Source organism: Saccostrea cucullata, unplaced genomic scaffold (genome assembly GCF_032062105.1).
Source record: "Saccostrea cucullata isolate Sc308-1 unplaced genomic scaffold, CSIRO_AGI_Scuc_v1 ctg4992, whole genome shotgun sequence".
In the NCBI taxonomy this organism is placed as follows: domain Eukaryota; kingdom Metazoa; phylum Mollusca; class Bivalvia; order Ostreida; family Ostreidae; genus Saccostrea; species Saccostrea cuccullata.
In genome coordinates, this window is record NW_026930712.1 from 22532 (window position 1) to 42719 (window position 20188).

The 20188-nt window shown below is 31.7% G+C and overlaps 1 protein-coding gene across 1 annotated transcript; it reads left to right on the forward strand.

Annotated features, from left to right (window-relative positions):
• Positions 1 to 7385: 7385 nt before the first annotated feature.
• Positions 7386 to 19609, forward strand: LOC134229788 (multiple epidermal growth factor-like domains protein 11; the record flags this gene model as incomplete). The annotated part of the gene is made up of 5 exons (XM_062711571.1): positions 7386 to 7472; positions 14836 to 14919; positions 15399 to 15493; positions 18762 to 18899; positions 19472 to 19609. Coding segments are annotated over exons 1-5 (508 nt in total), but the record flags the coding sequence as incomplete, so codon positions are not given.
• Between the last annotated feature and the right edge of the window lie 579 nt (positions 19610 to 20188).

Below are 20188 nucleotides of genomic sequence, written 5' to 3' on the forward strand. Positions count from 1 at the left end.
ACTTAAATTCAAAATATAACTGCTGAATTTAGTATCCCAAATCAAAACATCTTGATGAACACATGGCTGAAATGAAAGCAAAGGGTGTCCTTGACTATATTACTTATAGCTTTCTGCAATTAGCAGATAACACGAGGACGGAGAGATTAAATCTACTCCATAAAATATACAAAAAGTAATTGATGCTGCAAATTACCTTTATTTCTCAAGAAGGCCTATTACATTTCAAAAAGGCACTTACTTAAATGTAGTCATTTATATTGATTATAATTTTAATCATTTATTGTGCATGCATAATATGAGCACACATTTTATGGATATCTCAGACTTCACATTGAAGAATGAACTTTTGCGACCACACAACGAGAACTTGCTGGTCAGCTGTGATGTAACATCACTTTACACAAATGTGCAATTGGAGAAGCTTATGGCTGCTGTTGATACGGCTTTTAGGGAAATTCTCAGTCTAAGCCGAGCCCACAACAGACCAAATTTGTTTACTCAGATTTAATATATTTGAATTTTCAAATATATACAAACAAATAATTGAATATGCGATGGGTTCTAAGTCAGGTACCCCATTCTGTATGCAATATTCGCTAATAAAAACGATGTATAAAATTATTAAAACGCCAGCATATTCAACAAAAAATTATAAGGATTGCAATACAATCCTCCAAGAAAAACCTATTGTGTCATTAAACACATTAAAAATCTGAGTAATATGCTCCTCTCCTAACTAATTTAATAATCTGTATAACAGATGTGCAAATAGGCTCCTGGTGATGGCGGATTTGCAGCTAATTAATATACTATCAAAATCTTAAACCTCGTATATATCACACCGCCGAAACACTAGATTAGTGTCGAGTCAAGTGATTCGAGGTACGTGGCTGATGAGAGTCACTTTCTTTGAAAAAGTCTTTTGGAGTCAAGAATGACTGCATTTTTTACCTGTTGTCTTCTGATTTATTGCAGATTTAAATTTTACATGCAATTCTTTTTTATAAGTATTTTGTTATTGATTTGTTTGGACGACTCATTGTTGTCAGGGTATCTTAAATTAATAAAATTTTAATTCCATATTAAGTGTTTTGTAAAATACAAAATTATTTCACTTACTTAAGTATTATTTAGTACCTACTACTATTATGCAAAAAATTGCTCCATTATAATTGAGCTACATTCATGATTGTAAATTTTTAAATGCTGACATTTAGGCATTAATTTTGAAATATCTTATACTTTGTTAGAACTCATTGTTTGTACACAAATAACATAAAATAAAATTGAACGAGAAGTGGATTTGTGTATTGTGAAATACATGCGAAAAACACAATTATAAACCATACGAAATAATGATGGAATAAGTATTAAATAAAAAAAATTAATATGCAATAATATAATTTTATTAAATTTCATCTAATACAACCATAAATCTTAATGATATGGGAAGGTTTAATCCATATATTTCATCACATATACAAGAGATTTAATATTAGTTTATGAAAGATTAAAACTTGAACGTATTAGTAAGTTTACAATTCTCCGTATATAGCTTAATTTTTGGAAGTATTATAAGGTAAAGTGTGAATTTAACAAAAAATAATGAGGATAAGTTCTAGATTTAATTTTATTAAAGGATCAAATTTAATATAACCATAAAACGTTTATTTTATGGGCATGTTTAATAATTATTATACGTTTTGTATACTCGAGGTATAATATTTGTTTACGGGAGACTTAAATCCGAACGTATTAGTAAGTTTACAATTTTCCAAACTTTATTAAATTTGTTCTTTTAATTTTCCATTAAACTCGTATTAAATGCTTATTATTTTCTAACGTTTACGATCCCACAATATGTTATACTATGCATTTAAACATTAAATAGTCGCAGCATTTAAATTGCATTTAAGGTAAAAGTAAACCCGACTTTTCATGCAGTGATTGATTTCCATTTTCAACTACTAGTTGTTAAGCTGTTGAAGTATAACAACATGTGAAAAGTGTTGCTACACTTTGCATTTTATTATGAGTGTTTATATTTGATAGAGACTAGAACGAAAGTGTCAAAAGTGTTGTAAAATTCCTGAACATTTAATAAAACGGTTATTATTGACTTTTGAATTCGGTCTACTCGTGACTTAACGGACCTGGTCACGCAGTACAGTTAAGGTGCGCAATGGAAATATCGACTAAATTTTGTATTTAAAAAATGTATTAGTAATCGGGATGGCGATAATTTTTTTACATAATTTATATCGGATAATTGTAATTATGATTAATAACTCCATATCAAGGACGATTATAATTTATATTTAGAGTAGTCACGTGATGCAGCAGACACGCTATTTTAGCAAATTGACTTGAAGTATTGATATAACATATAAAAATCACTAGTGCATGGGCATAACCAAGTTAAATTTCCAAGTTTAGTATATAAATATTTTCAACACGTATTGTAGTTTCTAAAAAGTGCTACGATCCTGTCTAAATTCTGAAATTTTATTGTCAAAATTATACTTGTATGACCAAATACTATATTTTTTGCTGCTCAGCGGCATGAAATATAAATATAATTAAATTGTTTCTAAGATTTTATCAGGATCGCAGCACTTTTCAGATACCTTAATAGTTCTTTAGTTGAAATGTAAAAGCTTACTTTGATCCATAGAGTGTATGCCCTTGCACAAGATCGATTTATTAAGACCCCCGCATTGCCCTCCGATGTACTTGCATACAAATATACGGCAGTGCCAATTAAATACGTAATGTACAGAAGATATATTAATAATATGGTGAAGAAGACATTAAATTCAAGTTATTGGCCCATAGAATATCTGTAAATATTTTATTTAATTAGAGAATACATATTTTGTTGAGAAAATATTACTTGATCTGTCTTTCACTGCATACAAACTACGTCACGTTGTAAGAAATGACGTCATATTGACAAGTGTGTTGTGATCAGTGACTTGTTTATAACTTGTTATGTGGGATTTAACCAACGACAAAACAACACGCTGTAGTAAGTTTTAATGTAGTTTGATGATTTCTAACTGGTTATATTGGCAGATAAACTCATTTTGTGGTATTTTAAATAAATGTTGTATGACGTATATTGTATATGATGTCATAGTCAAGTTTTCCCGTACAAATTAGGCTCCGCCTCATTTTTTTAACCTTAACTGTGCTGTGCAGGTATTGGTTAACCTCGGCCTTCAGCCTCGGTCAACTAATACATGTATCTGACCAGGTCCGTATAGTCTTGAGTAGACCTCATCAAAAATCAGTATTTATATAATATCATATACTGAGACAAATTATTTACTAGAGGTTTTGTGAGCAATGAGCCCACTAAATGATATTCCCGCCTCCCGTATGAATATAATGGCAATGTCCATGTTTTGCTCCGGAAAATCCAAAATATATGTCAGATCAAAAAGTAAAATAAGAAGTGCACAATGACAATATGTCATGAAGATTCTTTGAAAGAATCATTAAATTTCCTTCATTGGTATGAGAGGAGTTGCGGATAAGAGATGGGTACCCCCAAAGCGTAACAGACGGACGGACAGACATACCGATTACTATATACTCTCCTACTTTTCGAGGTGGGGTATAAAAACAATCGCTTACAAGTATCAAGTAGACAAAAGACCTCTACGCATTATGATTAAGCAGATCGATTTCAAAGTGTTTCGTTTAGGTAGACACATAGAAAGTGTAAAAATATCTAAAACTGAGTAAAGGGTTTTCATGGGATAAAAAAATGACACCGTAAGTGTACTATATTAAACAGGCATTACATAATATTTACATGTACTTATTTTATTCTATTTATAGATAATGGATGCAAGAGTTGTCTATTTTTAAAAGTAATTTTTTTTGTATATATACATTTTTTTAACAATTATGATGCATAATATGATACAAGAAACTGTATTCAAGATTTTAAGTGAATCAAAACAATACATGATAGGGACGACTGAGCAAACACGAACCTTCACATAATCAAAGTTGGGATCAGATGCCATGGAGGAGTGAGCATCCGTTTCGGACCGGTCGCACCCACCGTGTGCTTTTTGTCATGATTGGGAAATAACGGAAAATCCGTCGTCAATGAAACACTAAGTCTAAGCTTGGTTTTTATGCATTGCATACATGTATAAGAGGACAACAAGCCAATACTCAATGGTAAAACGCTTGCTTTGGTAGAGTCTCATGAATCAATCTCACAATAAGGCCTAAACAAAGTGTGTGTTAAAATTTCAAGCATCTGAAATGCTTTTTCATGTAGATAACCGTGATGGAAATTGGGTACGTACAGATACACAGATAAACAGAAAGTTAAGACTATGATATTTATAAAAAGATAAATCCCACCATATGATATGCCTAAACAAAAAGTGTGCTAAAAGCATCAAGCATCAACTATTTATAATTGCCAAAAACTGCGACAAATTTGTGTTACGGACAGACACACAGACAGCTAGACAAGTAAGCAGATACAGAAGAGTAAAAAATACACCCCCTCTCCTTCAGAGCAAGGTTTAATTAATCTGTTTGATTAACTGGACAATGTTATGAATGTGCATCAATCACTTTAAATGTTTGAATAAAATTAACAACATCTCAACAGATTGCAAAATTAGCCAAGTCATTACTATTTAAGTGTGTGTTGCATTGCGAACCACAACCATATTTTAGTATAGTATTTCTGTACATATATGTAATCATTGACCAAAGTAGGGTTTTGGTTCAGAATGCAACACTTGGTGTACTAGAATGTTAAACACCATAACCCTCCGACATTTTCCCATATGCCCAATGTTTAAGCGGTTGAGGATACCATACTTTGGCCGATAATTCTAATTTTATCCTAACCTTTTTCCCCGCAGAAAAATACACGGCACAAAATTAGACAAGTTGAAAATAATGAAAGCCAGTTTAAAATTGTATGCAAACTAATTTCATTTTTCGCAAAAAACATGGACCAAAAACAGCCTTAAGGAAATTTCTCCTTTGAATCTATATTACCTAAGGATGCTTCAACACGAGTTTCATCTTTCCTGGCTCAATGGTTCTGGAGACGAAGATTTTTAAAACATGCCATTACCTTTTCACTAATTCGTAATTATCAACCCTTAGAAGAGGGCATGGCCCTTCCTTTGAACAAACTTGAATCCCATTTACCCAAGGATACTTTGTGGCAAATTGGGTTAAAATTGACTCATTGGTTCTTGAAAAGAAGATGAAAATGTGAAAAGTTTACAACGACGCCGACGACGACGACGACAGACAACGGACAAATTTTGATCAGAATAGCTCATTTGATGGATAGGATCTTTCTTCCAGATTTGTTAATTTCTAGGCCCTTGGCTCATGGGTACCGGGGTCTACATTATAAACTAACACGAGGCCAAAGGGCCACATCACTTACCTGAGCAAAAGGACTTGGAAAATCACATTCACAGGCAGAAATAAGATCATAAGATCAGAATTGAAAAAATAACGGGGGATGGGGGGATGCTTGAATTTTAATACTAGTTGAGAATGCCCACAGATCAATATAGCATACAACTTTGCTGTTCTTGAGAAAAAAAAGGTTTTTGAAGATTTTTATTTTACATTTTGTTTGTATACACCGGGTTTTACATGTACTTCCTTATAGTTTAAATTCAATTCCCCTTTGTTTCCCTCGCTACCCCAAAGGGTCATGATTTGATAAAATTTAAATCTTCAATACATGAAGAAGCTTACATGTCAATATGACTAAACATAGATTTTCTGTTCTTGAGGTTTTTTCCTTTATTTTCCTATTGTAAATCTTTAATCCACCATTGAGACCCCACCCTACCCTTGGGGGTTATGATTTCAACTAATTTAATTCTACACTACCTGACAATGCTATTATTTAAATATCACTAATCTTGGCTTTGCTATTGTTGAGAAAAACATTTTTTTAAAAATATATCTTAATGTAAAACTCGGATCCCCATTGTGGTTCCACCCTTTTCCTGGGGGTTATGATTTGAAAAAAAACTTGAATCTACACTGCCGGAGGATGCTTCCATATAAATATTACCAATCATCGCTTTGCAGTACTTGAGAGAAAAATTTTAAAAGATCCCTAAAATATTGTCATTGATATTTATCATTAACATATTTATAACCCTTCACTATATCTGAATAACAAAATGTAAATCAATTTCAAATCTATAATTACAATTATGGCTTCATTTTTAGACTTGATGTGGTGACCCAGAGCACCGCAATATTTTGATTGAAAATTATTTTTTTACTTTGAAAATATCATTTGTATTTTGAAAATTTCCGTAGAAATTTGGATTGCATTTACATTATGACGTTGAAAAAAAATAAAATTTTCAAACCTGTAAAATTTCAACGTTCAAAGTTTAGAAATGGTTGAAAAATCGAGGTTAGAATCTATGAGGATCGGGATTGTTCGAAAAAGGGACGTTGATTGGCCATTGTGGCCCCACCCTTCCCCGGGGTAATGATTTGAACAAATATTAATCTACGCTACCTGAGGATGATTTCACATGAGTTAAATCTTTCCTGTCTCAATGGTTCTTGAGAAAAAGATTTTTAAAGATTTTTTCCTACATATTCCTATGTAAAATATTGATCTGCCATTGTGACCTCACCTTACTTCCGGGGTTCATTATTAGACCAAACTTTCTTTAATTTGATAAACATGTAGGCACCTTTCCTTTACTAGATCTTGACCTTAACGTATGTAATTTTTAATGATTCTCAAACCACAAACCCGTCCTTTATCCTTTATCCTTTAAAATTCCAAAAAAAACTTTATTTTAAAATTTTCATTGAAATAATGCAATTTTCAAAATTACTTTTTTGTGTATATCGTTTTATTCCTTTTCAGCCGATCTTCATAATAAAAAAAAAAACACAAAAAATGACACCATTTTTTTTTTCAAATAAAAACGTAACTATAATTAATCTATTTAAGACGATAGAGTAAACATGTGGTTTTAAAACATGATAATAATTGTCTTTTCTGTTTCAAACAGCAAGAACAATAAAAAAAAAACCGTATTCAATATGAGGAAGACTGTTTTTATTCATAGTATTTTAAAACGTCATTAAGGTCATTTGTTGATATTCAACTCGGCATTGTTTTCATTAACGTTATTAAAAAACAATGCCTGTTGCGTAAAACAAACAATGACCAACAAAAAAATATATATATAGAAACAACTGCAGCAACAATAGAGACAGCTAATTTTGAGTGCATTGAAGGGAAATATTTTTTCCGGTTTTTTAGTGATGACGTTTTTTTCTTCCGCGTTGTCTTGCAATAAAAGACTCCCGTGGTAAGAGTTTCTACACTGTCAAAGAAATCAGGCGGTTTGATTTCTGGTAGTCAACATGAGCAGCATGTTTATCTGCTCCTTATTCTGGGTTTTGTTCAGTCAAATTGAGTAAGTAGCATTGTGTATATTCTTACTGATTTTTTTTTTATAGAAAACAACTACTATCAGCAGCTCTCTCTCTCTCTCTCTCTCTCTCTCTCTCTCTCTCGTCATGTTTTTAATCTTTCAAGCTAACCTGAGCGATTGACTTAAGTGATTTCCTGTTGATAACGTCTATATGCATTAGTTTCCCGAGGTCTAGAATGGTACGACAGTAAATAACTAACAATGTATTTTAAGAACCTTATCCTCAAGAACTATTAGAACTTTTGTGCATAGTAAAGAATTTTAATCAATTTCGAAAAGGCGGTAATGAAGTATTTAACAGTTTAAATTTGAATTTCATATATTTTTTTTTTGTTTAGTGGACATTTGACACTTTTAGATTAGTTATAACAAAGAGACAGAGTGCTTTGCTCAAGAACGGCTAATCTCTTAAAACAACATTGTATTGTTATACGTTTTTTCATGTACAATCATCAAAGAATCATTGAGTATATTTAATTATTCCATCTATATGAATCTTTCACACATAATACAATTAATTACCCCTTTTCAGGTCAACATGGTGAAATAAGGACCCGAGACCTTGCCCACGAGGTGACCTGGCCTGACCAAGGCCGCGAAGCCGCCGAGGTTTGGGCAGGTCATAGAGTGGGCCTGGTCAAGGTTCCTTATTTCACCATATTGAACTCACAAAGGGTAATCAATTGTTTTATTATACCGATATATATTGAAAAGTATGAATCTCTTACCGTTATCAATTTCGGGATCGGGATTCGTTTTACTCTGTATAGTGAAGTTGTTTACATTGACGTTTGCACTTCGTGTAAGTTTTTGCATCTTGATTTACTGATTAAAACAATATTTGGTTGATAGCGACAAACATTATTAAAACTAGCAATTACTTTTCCTCTACACAGTCAAAATCTAACACAGAATTCAACTCTTTAAAGAGCCGCTTTTACATTTCTTTAAACTGAATTGTAACGATATTTTGAAATGAGTAAATCTTTTAAATTAAGGACAGGTGATACAAACAAAAAATGGATGCCTGGATTGGTATATCTTTTTTGGCCTAATTTCATTTCAAATGAGGCAAATGCCAAATTTCTTGAACATATAGAAATTGTAAACCTTCTGTGATGTTCAAAAGTCTGGCCTTCTGAAGCCATCCTAATTAATCTATACAAATATTTTTTTTCATTTGAAATCCCATTTTTGTGAAATTTTGAATAAAGAATTAAAAACTACGCGGTGAAACATTTTCATTTTAATCATTTAAACATTACGATAGTTGTTATTTTCAAATTTTTTGACATATGTTTATTTGTATCATCTATCCTTAACAATAAAATTTTACCGCATTCTATATGGTAATACAAAACAGACCATGCACAATTTAAAAAAAAAAAAGCATGTTGTTTTTCTCGAATAATAATTTATCATTTTATGCATTAACTTCACTCAAAAAGGATTCTTTGATTAAGAGGTCATTATTTAGCGGTCATTAATAATAATGAACAGATCATTATATCCCACGTGCAATGATTCCTAGGTCATTATTGCTGTAAGCAGTACCGCTTGGAGTCATTGTTGTGTTTTAAAGTTTTCTCACCAGCCAAACAAATTCGAGTATTATCAATAGATGTATAATAATTAATTTATGTCAACACATGTCATTCATTTTCTTAATATGTACATTCTTCTGAATTTAAAGATAGTTTTCGGGCCGGATAGCTGTTCCATTTGGAATGCCGGTGTAAAGACGAATAATAACCCCCATCAAATAATGACCGGGGGTAATTTTTCGACAGCAAAAAATGAACCGCGGTCAATATTCTACGGCGAAAAATGACCCTTTTGCCCGTAGAAAAAGTGTTGCCACCCTAAAAATTGGCAGAACCCACCTGGAGAAAAATGACACCCGTAGAAAAATGACTCCCTGTAGATTAAAGCTGAAATTTTTAGGGGGCAAAAAAAAATTAGATAAAGAAGCATATTGGCTAAAATGCTCACCTGAGCTTATTGGGAATAAATTGATGATATGTTGATCTCATAACATTATACAATTATAGCTATATTTTAAGGTCATCAATGCAATTATTCAGAATCTAATGGAGTAAAAGATTTAACGAGCCTGCAGGGTTAGACAAACATTGTTTTTCGATGGTGAAAATCATCGTATTTACAGAAAAAATCAGCAGTATTATATATTATTATATCCTCTGCTTGAAAAGTGGGAGGGTATATAGTGATTGGGATGTCTGTCCGTCCGTCTGTTACGCTTTGGGGAATCCATCTTTTATCCACAACTCCTCTTATGTATAAAAAGATGTGTTTGTGAAACAGCTATGCCACTGTATGGCAACATAGCGAATATTAAACTTTTCTTAAATGCAATTTAAATATATTGGTACCCAAAGTAGGGTCTGATCACAAGAAATACAATTGCAAAATAGGAAAACCCTAGCACCACTTGTTAAAAAATAATGGCTAAGTTTTTGAAAGGCAGGTCAAACTCAAAGGTCAAAGGGTCAAAGTTGATGGTTTCTTAAGAAATGTTTAATGTAACAAGGATTACATATGTGAAGTATGAAAATCCTAGCCCTTACCGTTCAAAAGTTAAGGCCAAGGTTAAAGATTTTTTCATAAGTGCGGAAATCTCCAAGGTCAAGGTCAAAAGATCAAAGTTTTTAATATCCATTGAAAGGTCATGCCCAAAAAAATACACATGTGAAGTATAAGAGTACTAGTATCTACCGTTTAAAAGTTATGGCTAAAGTAATAATTTGGCATTTTTGTGTAAAATGGGTCAAAAGGTCAAATTTGGTGGTACCCAAAGTAAGGTATTGTCACAAAGAATACACATATTTAATATGAAAGTCATAGCTCCAATAAATGAAAAGTTATGGTCAAGGTTAAAGTTTTTGCGGACAAACAGACCGCCAGATAGACAGACAGACATACAGACGGACAAGATAAAACTGCATGTATATACCCCCGAATCTTCGATTACGGGGACATAAAAAGAAATGGTCTTCAATTTACTTTTCATATTATAATATATACATTTGTGGTATCTCTCTATTATATAAACATACAGAGAGAAAATATCTTCAATTTTGTATGAAGTTTGTCAGAGGTCAGAGGTCAATACGTGACCTAATCACACGGCGCAATAATATCTACCGGTATACATAAATTATGAAATGACCTGTTCTAGGCCCCTACTTCCTTTTCATGTACAAAAATGAAAATAAAAAATAAGCAAGTAAAATGATAATTATTTTATTTCAAATGTAAACAAGTTTTTCATACAGTTTTTGAGCTATCGATTCAACCTGTGTACATAAACAAAACTAGGAGCCTAGCGTTGTTTTCATTTTTCTTCAGACACTTTTGTCAGCTGCACAGTCTCTAATGTTCATCCTTATTTTGGGGGGTAGACCTTTGGTTAAATTTTAATGATAAACTTTTATTTTTTCTTTAAATTTTACTCACGATAAATGTGTAAATCTGTTGAAAAATATCATCGCAATCATGCCATGAACAGCTGCCAAACACCTCGGCGTTTTCGTAGTTCAATGTAAAGCTGTCGCCAGTGTCTCCGTGTTTATCAGTGTTTTACGATAAGTATGCCTTAAGTTACTGAAACCGTAGAATGTTTTTGATCAAATTGCAAATTAACTGGCTCGGACAAGTGCTTCAATCCATCGGATCCATCCATCCCTTTCCAGCGACCGAAATTCCTCCATTTTTATCATCAAACTTCGGACGTGTTTCTTGTATCTTTTCAGCATCGATTATCATTTTTCACGAATAAAAATATTCCCGGACAACAATCTGTTCACTGTTACTGATCAAAAGTAGCCTTTCACAAAATATTCCCTTCGAAACAGATTACTTAGCCTGATGCATTCGAAGCGTAACCGCCATGCAAGCCAATTTACACCTTGAGCCATTTTTCAAAATCTACGACGGACGGTTAGTGCAATAACGTCTTAAATTCGAAAATATTGAATTGTCTGTCTCAAATGTATGTATAAGTAATAAATAACAAGTTTATAAACTTTTTTCAATACCAATTCCTTTCGATATCCATTTTTTAAGCTTACAATACTTTATTTCCTTCATAATACTTTGCCTTAGTATAAAGTGGGGTGGGGGGCAACAGCCTTTGAATTTTTTCAATAGTAAAAGTATTGTTGGCAAAAAAAGTAGGGGGGGGGGCTGGCCCCCTGGCCCCCCAGGTTGCTACGTCCCTGCACTAAAACACATGCAATGAATGCGAGACAGCGTTCAAGGTATGCGAAAGCTCGTGCGAAGCTAAAATTTTCCGATCGCAAAGTGTTGTAAAGTGCTCGTGCGCCAATTTTGAAAGGGCCTTTAACAACACAAAAATAAATCGAATTTATTCAAACCCATTGTCGCAAACCACAGTTTAAGAAACTTTTTATGTTTAGTGATTTAATAAAAATTCAATTCAGGCCAACAATAAAAATTGATCTGTTTGACATACTCTGAGGACCCGTCAAAATTGTCCTTACCTAATCATTTTTTTCAGCACCTTGAACTTTTATTTTATTTTTTTTTTTGAAATTGTTTCATTTCAAAGCAGAGATATATAATTTCAGTAGGATTATAAAAAACAACTTGTGTAGTTATGAAATGTGTTAGGAAATCAATGATTTTTATCAATTTTTCAGCAGTTTAACACCCCCACCCCCCAAAAAATATAAACCACCTACTCACCTTGAAAAATGTGGGTCGGAGTACATCAAACCAAAATATTTTATTGATCAGTAAACACAGTTTTTCCAGATTGAGAAAACGGTGCGTTGTATTGTAAAGAATTTTGTCATCATAAAATAATTTTTTTGATGGTTGAATGACGGAAGAAAGTTAAGTCCAGGTAGAGGCTTTTCTATGCAAATGAGCTTATAGAAATGCATAATTTGTGTAATTTTTACAAAGAGAAGGTTCGAGCTTATTTTCTTATACATAGTTAGTACACACAACCTTGTAAAGCAACTGCACATTATGACGTCAAATTATGACGTAATTGATTTTTTCTATTCAAGATCATAAACACATCAACATAATTACACTGGCGCAAGAGCATATTTTATATAATTTTTGATAAATAAAGTAAAATAATATGAAGAATGTTATCAAAAAATGAATAAAATCCTAGGCGCATTCTCAATTGATAAAAATTTTAGGAAACTTACACAAGACAGTGATTTTTTACCCAGTTTCAACTTAGAACTTTTGAATAATAAACAATTGCACTGTGGACATTTGTGCAGCAATATTATAAATCCTTGTAATATTCTGCGTCTAATAATAACTTGTTTCTGAAGACAAAAGTAGAGTATGCCCTTGCGCCGAAGCTATTTTGTTGATGTTCCTTACAGTCCCTGAAACGTTCTACTTTCCCACCTGAACGGTGAACGAATGCTGAACAAACGCAGAGCGAACGGCGAGTGAACGATATGCGAACGCTGAACGCAACTTGGTGAACGATGTGTGAACGGTGAACGTAGGACGCGAACTGAGCGCGAACGCAGCTCGCACTCGAGCGCAAACTGAACGGTGAACGCAAGATGAACGATCTATTCGGAATGCCTCCGATCTTTTCATTGCATTGAAATTATTCTATTATTCTATAATTCTAATTTAAGGTGCTAAAGTATAAATAAAAAATATATAAATAAAAAAACATTTTTTCTGCACATACATATGTTTCAAATCGATATTTTAATTAAAAAATTCTAATTGCCGTAAAAGTGTATTTGTTACCGAACGCATGTAGTATGAATATATAATTAATCTATTTATGTAGTAGATATGCTTATTCTTTTAACTAGTAAAATAATGTGGACTGTAGAAGATAAAACTACTACTTATAGAATGAATTAATTACACTGTACCCGGTTGAAACAACCATGCATGTACTTCCGTGCCAAGGCGATTCTGAGTTAAATAACCGATTTTCTTTTTTCATTTACAATTGTCCGTTGACGTATTGCATAAATACACTAGTATTTTGAAATTCTAATGCAAAATATTTTTAAAAAATTTGTGTCATTTTTATTATTTTATGATGATAACTTTAGCTAACTTCTACATGTATTTGTAGATATTTCCCGGCCGTGATTATACTCAGACAAGATGATGGAAAGAGGCAATCAAATTATGTGTAATGGATTGAATTTTCAAATCTAAATAAGTAATGTGCTGTCATAGATTTTATTGAACAGAGAGAGAGAGAGAGAGAGAGAGAGAGAGAGAGTCCTTCTTTATTTTTATATGTCTGTTGTATCAAATAAAAATTGCTATTATTTTTCCTAAATATTCCAAGCAGTAAAAGTAATTAATTTTAGATTTTAGAAAATCGTTCGTACGATTTTTTTCTCTTCTGATTCGGAAGAGAAGCATACTGGATAAGAGGCGCAAAGAAATCGACCTTGACGTAAAATATAGACTACGCTCGAATTTCCCACAAAAATTGCACGGAGGTTCTAAATTAAACTACGATAACTCAGAAAATACCGAAAATAAAGAGACCAGTGAAGACTTGTTTAAATGGAAATGTTCTCCACTTTTACCAGCTGTATTTTATTTTCCCTATTTCAGTACAGAAATATAAGCAAAACTGTGTTTAATATACATATTACGAATAAAAATAGAAAAATCACATGCCTGGAAGAAAATTCTGGTTTTTACAAATTAGTTAAAAGTTAAAGTTAAAGCAATAATATTTACATATTTTAAAAGCAGAGAACAAATTATGAACAACGACTTAAAGAACAGACAATTAGTATACAGGAGTAAAAAATATATTTGTCCATGATTGAGTATCACGGTACTAGTTGTATTGCAACAAAAGGTTCTTTTGGTAAGACATTACGTGTTACAAAAGGAATCAATCAGCTTGATTATTGACAATAAGTATGTATAACTAGTCATTTTGCTTCCTTTTGCAGTACTTAATCAAATTAACCAAATAGCTTTCAACACTTTCACTTAAAATATGCCATCTTTACTAAAATGAATATTACTTTCTCTTTTCTCTTATTTTGAATATAAGAACCCTCTTCCACTTCATTCTTAAAATTTTTTTTTTACGTGGAATTTTTTAAAAAGAATTGATTTTTAAAAAATAGAAAAAAAGTCATAGCTTCAGCTCAAACCTGCTTTTAATGAAAATTGCATTAGAATATCATTATTCTTCGCAAAATATCGTCAAGTAAGTTGTTGAGTTTAAAATACTTCAATTATTTTAATTAGATAATAAATAAAAAAAATGTCCTTGAAGTGCTGTATATTTTGCCAAAGTCTTACAGAAGAATATCTATCTTTTCAGTATCGCTACCTGTTGTACAATCCAATATAAAACATTAGAACCGTACCAGATAGAAGTGTGCAACGATAGAGTATTTAACATATGGTAAGAATTGTTCTCATAAAATATATAAAGCAGATTGCACTTGTTATTGTATTTCAGAATAATTTTTTTAAATACTGATACCCTTATAATTTTGTTAATAGTGTAACATCCACACGAAACATTGAATACTCTCATTTCCCAATTTTTATAGCAGATATAATAGTCTTCCTTTTTATATGAACAAAAGACTAGTGTACCACAAACAAATTACATTATGAGAAACAGAAAACAACATAAATAACTTTTAAGTTCCCTTCTAAACTGTCTTTATATCCCTTATCCCCGCCATGGATTCAAAGACGTAGACAAAACTTTTACAAGTCCCTTTTAATGCTTTTTAAGGTTTTCTTGTATTGTTATAATATACATTATAAAGTACTTAGAATACAGGTAATAAGCACTGTGAAAAATATTTGCAAAAATCTGGAAAAGAAACTTTATGACGTTTTGAAGATTTTTTTATTATAAACTTTATATAGCTGGGCTCATAAATGGGTGACAAGATATCGCTATACGTTCAGAAAGAGATGTTGCCATGGATATAAAGAGAGTCTTTCTTTGTTGTCTTGTCTACGTAAGTACTCAATTACACCTTACCTGTATATATTTTTACTACAATATCTTGATCTGGGTTCTGGATGATATCGAGTTGACATTTGCATATCAACAAAGTAAATAAAGCAGTAACACGAAAGAGGTTCCTTTTTGATCTGCCGATTCGCGCTTGTCAATGCCATTTTATCCAACCCACTCTACATTTAATAGACGAATGTTAAATTAATTTCACATGTTGGAGAGGATTGATGACACTCGTTAAGACATCAAAAAGTTCTGCCCCATTCATTGAAAGGCGCGGGTCATCAGACGCTTCGCACTTCTTTTATTCAATGAAACAAAGTAATTTATATAGAACTTTTTAATGCAAAAAAGAAGGATATACGTAATCCGTTTCAGAGAGAGGTGATATGGATTCAGGAAACATAACGCATCACACTGTCTCGTGAATGCACAAATCCAACAATAAAATTTAATGATACAGAGTTGGGTATACATTTTTAAGAAATCTGTATCCAACTTCTTAACATATCCAATTAATTTATCAGGTCTAGATTTTTTATTTAGCTATATGCAGCATTTTTTGTCATGGTCATGGTAGATGCGTAGCCCCTGAAGTCTGCAGCTGTCAAAATGGATATACCGGGAAATAATAAAACGGAAATGGATATTTCTGGAACTAAATATACATGTTAGACTTATTTGTTATTTTAGATTATAAATAATTATTTAGGAAATTCTCCGACGTAAGAAAACCGATTTTTTTCCTTCTGTCAGAAGATAGTAGTATGGGAACCGTAAAATAATTAAGAATGAATTGGATTTCATAATATGCAGAAAGGTGAATACGACTGGGAAAAAATGGCAGCATGGAATGACTTAAATTACAAGTTATATCAATATTTTCCATTTATTCAATATGCTTATGAATCTCTAAAAATGAAATTGCAAATTATAAACAATTCTTTTTTAATTTTTGAAAAATAAATTAAAAGTTAGCCCAGGAGATAAAAACTGATAAACAAAACTCTGAAAATCATGTCATGTGCATGTACATTTCCCGACTATACATTTATGTAAGGTTTGAAAAATGTTTAATATTAGTTTGTAAAAATATTTATTTTTGATTTTTTGAAAATTTTAAAAGCATTTTGACCACAATTAGCAGTAAACAAGAATGATCATCAGAAAAAAAGTTTAACATCTAAGTACGGTTTATCATAATAAGTCACGCTATTTGACGAGATCCTAATATTGTACGACTTACTATATTGTTAGTTTACAAGCGATAATTAGTTCGTTCTACATTCAATTAATGTAAATTGAGCTTCATTTATTGTATTTGGATATAAAAATAAAATACAAACGAAATGCTTGTTTAACAAATGACGTTCCGATAAAAACTTACAAAACGAAATTTACACGTTTCTAAACGCACAATCACGCACGATTAAAACCGCAAACGATTGAGTTTGATACACGCACGATCTAGCACGTTACACGAATGACCACGCACGATACACGAACGATTCTACACGATTGTTTTGTCAACAATAACGTTGCAGCCAATGTATATAAGTATGCCCAAAACATTCCGAATACGAGCGTTCAATTTCGAGCGCCCCGTTGTAAACAAGAAATGTCGTCTGGTCAACATCTCGAAGGCAGACTTATGATAAAGAGTGGCTTCTAGGTTAGAAGTGTTTATTTTCACGCACAATTTGAATTGTTAATTCATAATTCAATACATATTAACCTCAATGATACCTCAATAAGCAGATTGTAAGGCTAGGTAGTTTCATTGAAATGATGCAATATTGAACACTTGCAGGCAAATGTTAATTTAAATACCGAAACTGAAAATTCTTCTTAATTTGTGTTTATTGGTACTTTGAACAATTCTATAATTTGTTGATTTGTATAAATTGTATAAGAAATATAAAGTAACAAACATTTTATAGTTTCAAAGTAGGTTAGTGGCAAATTTTGTTTTTATGATGTCACAAACTAGTCAGATTTTGCATTATTTTTTTTGGCTTTAGAATTTATAGAGCGCAGGTCTGCTCAGGAACAATATTTGCATTTTTTAATTGATATTATTATTCTACACATAATATCAAAAGATTGATCCCGAGCAGATTTGCGCTCAGTGATTTTTACTTTCAAAATCGACGCAATATTTACAAATTTCTGTAGAAATTATGAAAATTTCAATTTTACGTTAATTCCCTGATGTCATTTTAAATACATGACGTCATTGCTAATAAAAATATTCAGTGCTTTGAAGTCAGCATGTTCCCCCGTGTTTTAGAACAAAATTTAATAATACTTCGTCAAATTTTGATTATTTGGGCAAATATTGGTTATTATAAAGTCCATTGAACAGACAACAGACAAAGTTCAATAACCCTAAATTATCTTTCATTAAAATTTCATTATTACTTGCATCATGCTATATGACTCACACATTAGACAAAATTCCAATATCCCTAGAGGACGCTATGACTACAACTGTGAAGACAGGTTTAGCATTAACTGTGGAGTCCGTGGTAGATGTAACAGAGAGACAGGGGAATGTCAAGGTGGATATTAGATAGGATGGAAAGGGACGAAGTGTGACAAAATTAGACATTTAAAATTATCAATATATCTTCGTTTTGTTAATTAACAGTACAAATTAGAAGGTGAATCATGCCATTATTATATTTAATGAGTACGGGATAAAGCAACAATGACGACATCAATCTTAAGATAAATTGACGTTTTAACGCTAATTGTCAGTCTATTATTTAACACTTTACACTGATTTTGACGACGTATTTTTCCTCTATTTCCCTATAATGACAAGGAGCAACCGTTGGTGTGACCAGTCGGCAGGAGATGCCCACTCCTCCTTAGCACCCGATCCCATCTCTGTAAAAGTAAAAAAAAAATTACATAGGATCCCTTTTAAAAACTTCTAACAGAAATGAATGTTTTCTAATTTACAAAACACTCTATCATGCGCTGATTTTTACAACATTACAAGAGATTATACTGTCCGTGTTATCACCAAATATGATCATGATGGATTGCAAGACAGTGTAAAATTTTCACCATGGACGCACAGTTTATGGAAAGTGTTGAACAATATATTCAGTAATTTATCAAAGTGTTAATTGTATATTTTAGCACATTTGAAATGAAATTAAAAGATAATTATTGACAAAAGTTTTATAAAAATTATTCTAAAAATTCAACGTAAAATTACTGTACTGGACAAAAATAACTTATTTCATTATCTTCAGAGTGTGATAATAATAGATACGGACCTGAGTGCAATATGATTTGTGGTAAATGTGGCAACGCAGAACAATGTAATCACGTGAACGGAAGTTGTCCGAACGGATGTGACGTTGGTGTTCAAGGGAATAAGTGTGATCAAGGTCAGTTAAAGTAATTAAACTATAAATCTTATATAAATATTCACAAAAAAATGGATTTCGATATCAATATAGAAATTGTTTCTCCTTAAAGATTATTTAATATGATAAGATAAAAACATGAGTCAACTAAGAAGAATGTAAAGACCCCACGTTGGTTCGTTTCACATTAATTTTGATTCCAATAAGAGTTTTTTGTTGTTTTTAAAAAATCTCAATATAAATAAATAAAAATATCACAAATATAATGTTTGATGCATTTTATTTTTTAAAAAGTTATATCATTAAAACAATTAAATATACATATTAAAAGTTAAACAAACACAGACCTGTGAAACAATGCAAAAGGAAACATCCTTTGATTTTATAATTAAAGAAATGCAATTTATATTAAATTTAAGTCATTACCTTTATAATAAAAATTTACTTCGTGAAATCAAGTAATACTTACATTCAAAAGGTTATTGCTTTGTCAAAATGAAGAGAACATAAATCAATTAACAAGCAGGTTGAATAAACAACTGAAGTAGATGAAATTTCTTGTTTTTTGCATTTGAGATACTTCTATTCTATAGAATGCGACGGTGGTACATTTGGACTAAACTGTGCTCAGTCATGTGGGGTTTGTCTTGATAAAGAACAATGTCATCACGTAAACGGGTCATGCTTGAATGGCTGTGATAGAGGTTACCAAGGAGACAACTGTACACAAGGTGACCAAATCAGTTCTTAAGAAGTTAAAATAATTTTTCATCAACAAACAATCAGTATTGAAAAAAGGGGTAAATACATATGAAATTGCATATAATTTGTTTTTAGTGTAATTAGAAGTAAAAGCATAAAATAATTTTAAAACATTTGCGTTCATTCTATTTATAAAAGGAGTTAATTTTATTTTTTTATGCGTTTGGTTTAACTCTGGATCTCTTTTATTAAAGGAATGAAGCTTATTTTAACTTATGTTATCCGATATAACATAACTTTGTGCAGTTTACGCTTTATAAACCGCGAAGCGGTTTCAACATAAGTTGAAATAAACTTCATTTCTTATAAATTAATTTCAATGTAGACAATGAGACAATATTTCCTTCAGAAAAAGGCTTCAAAGTGAGCATTATTTCAAAAGTAACGTCAAGCGAAGTGATACGTTTTTGACGTAATTCATTGTGACGTAGGCAAGTTATGTTATACAAAACTGATAAAACCATTAACCCAATCAAATGACGCGTTACAACTGAAGTTAAAGTATTTGAAAGTGTATATTCATGTATTTTTTAATGTAAGATCATGCT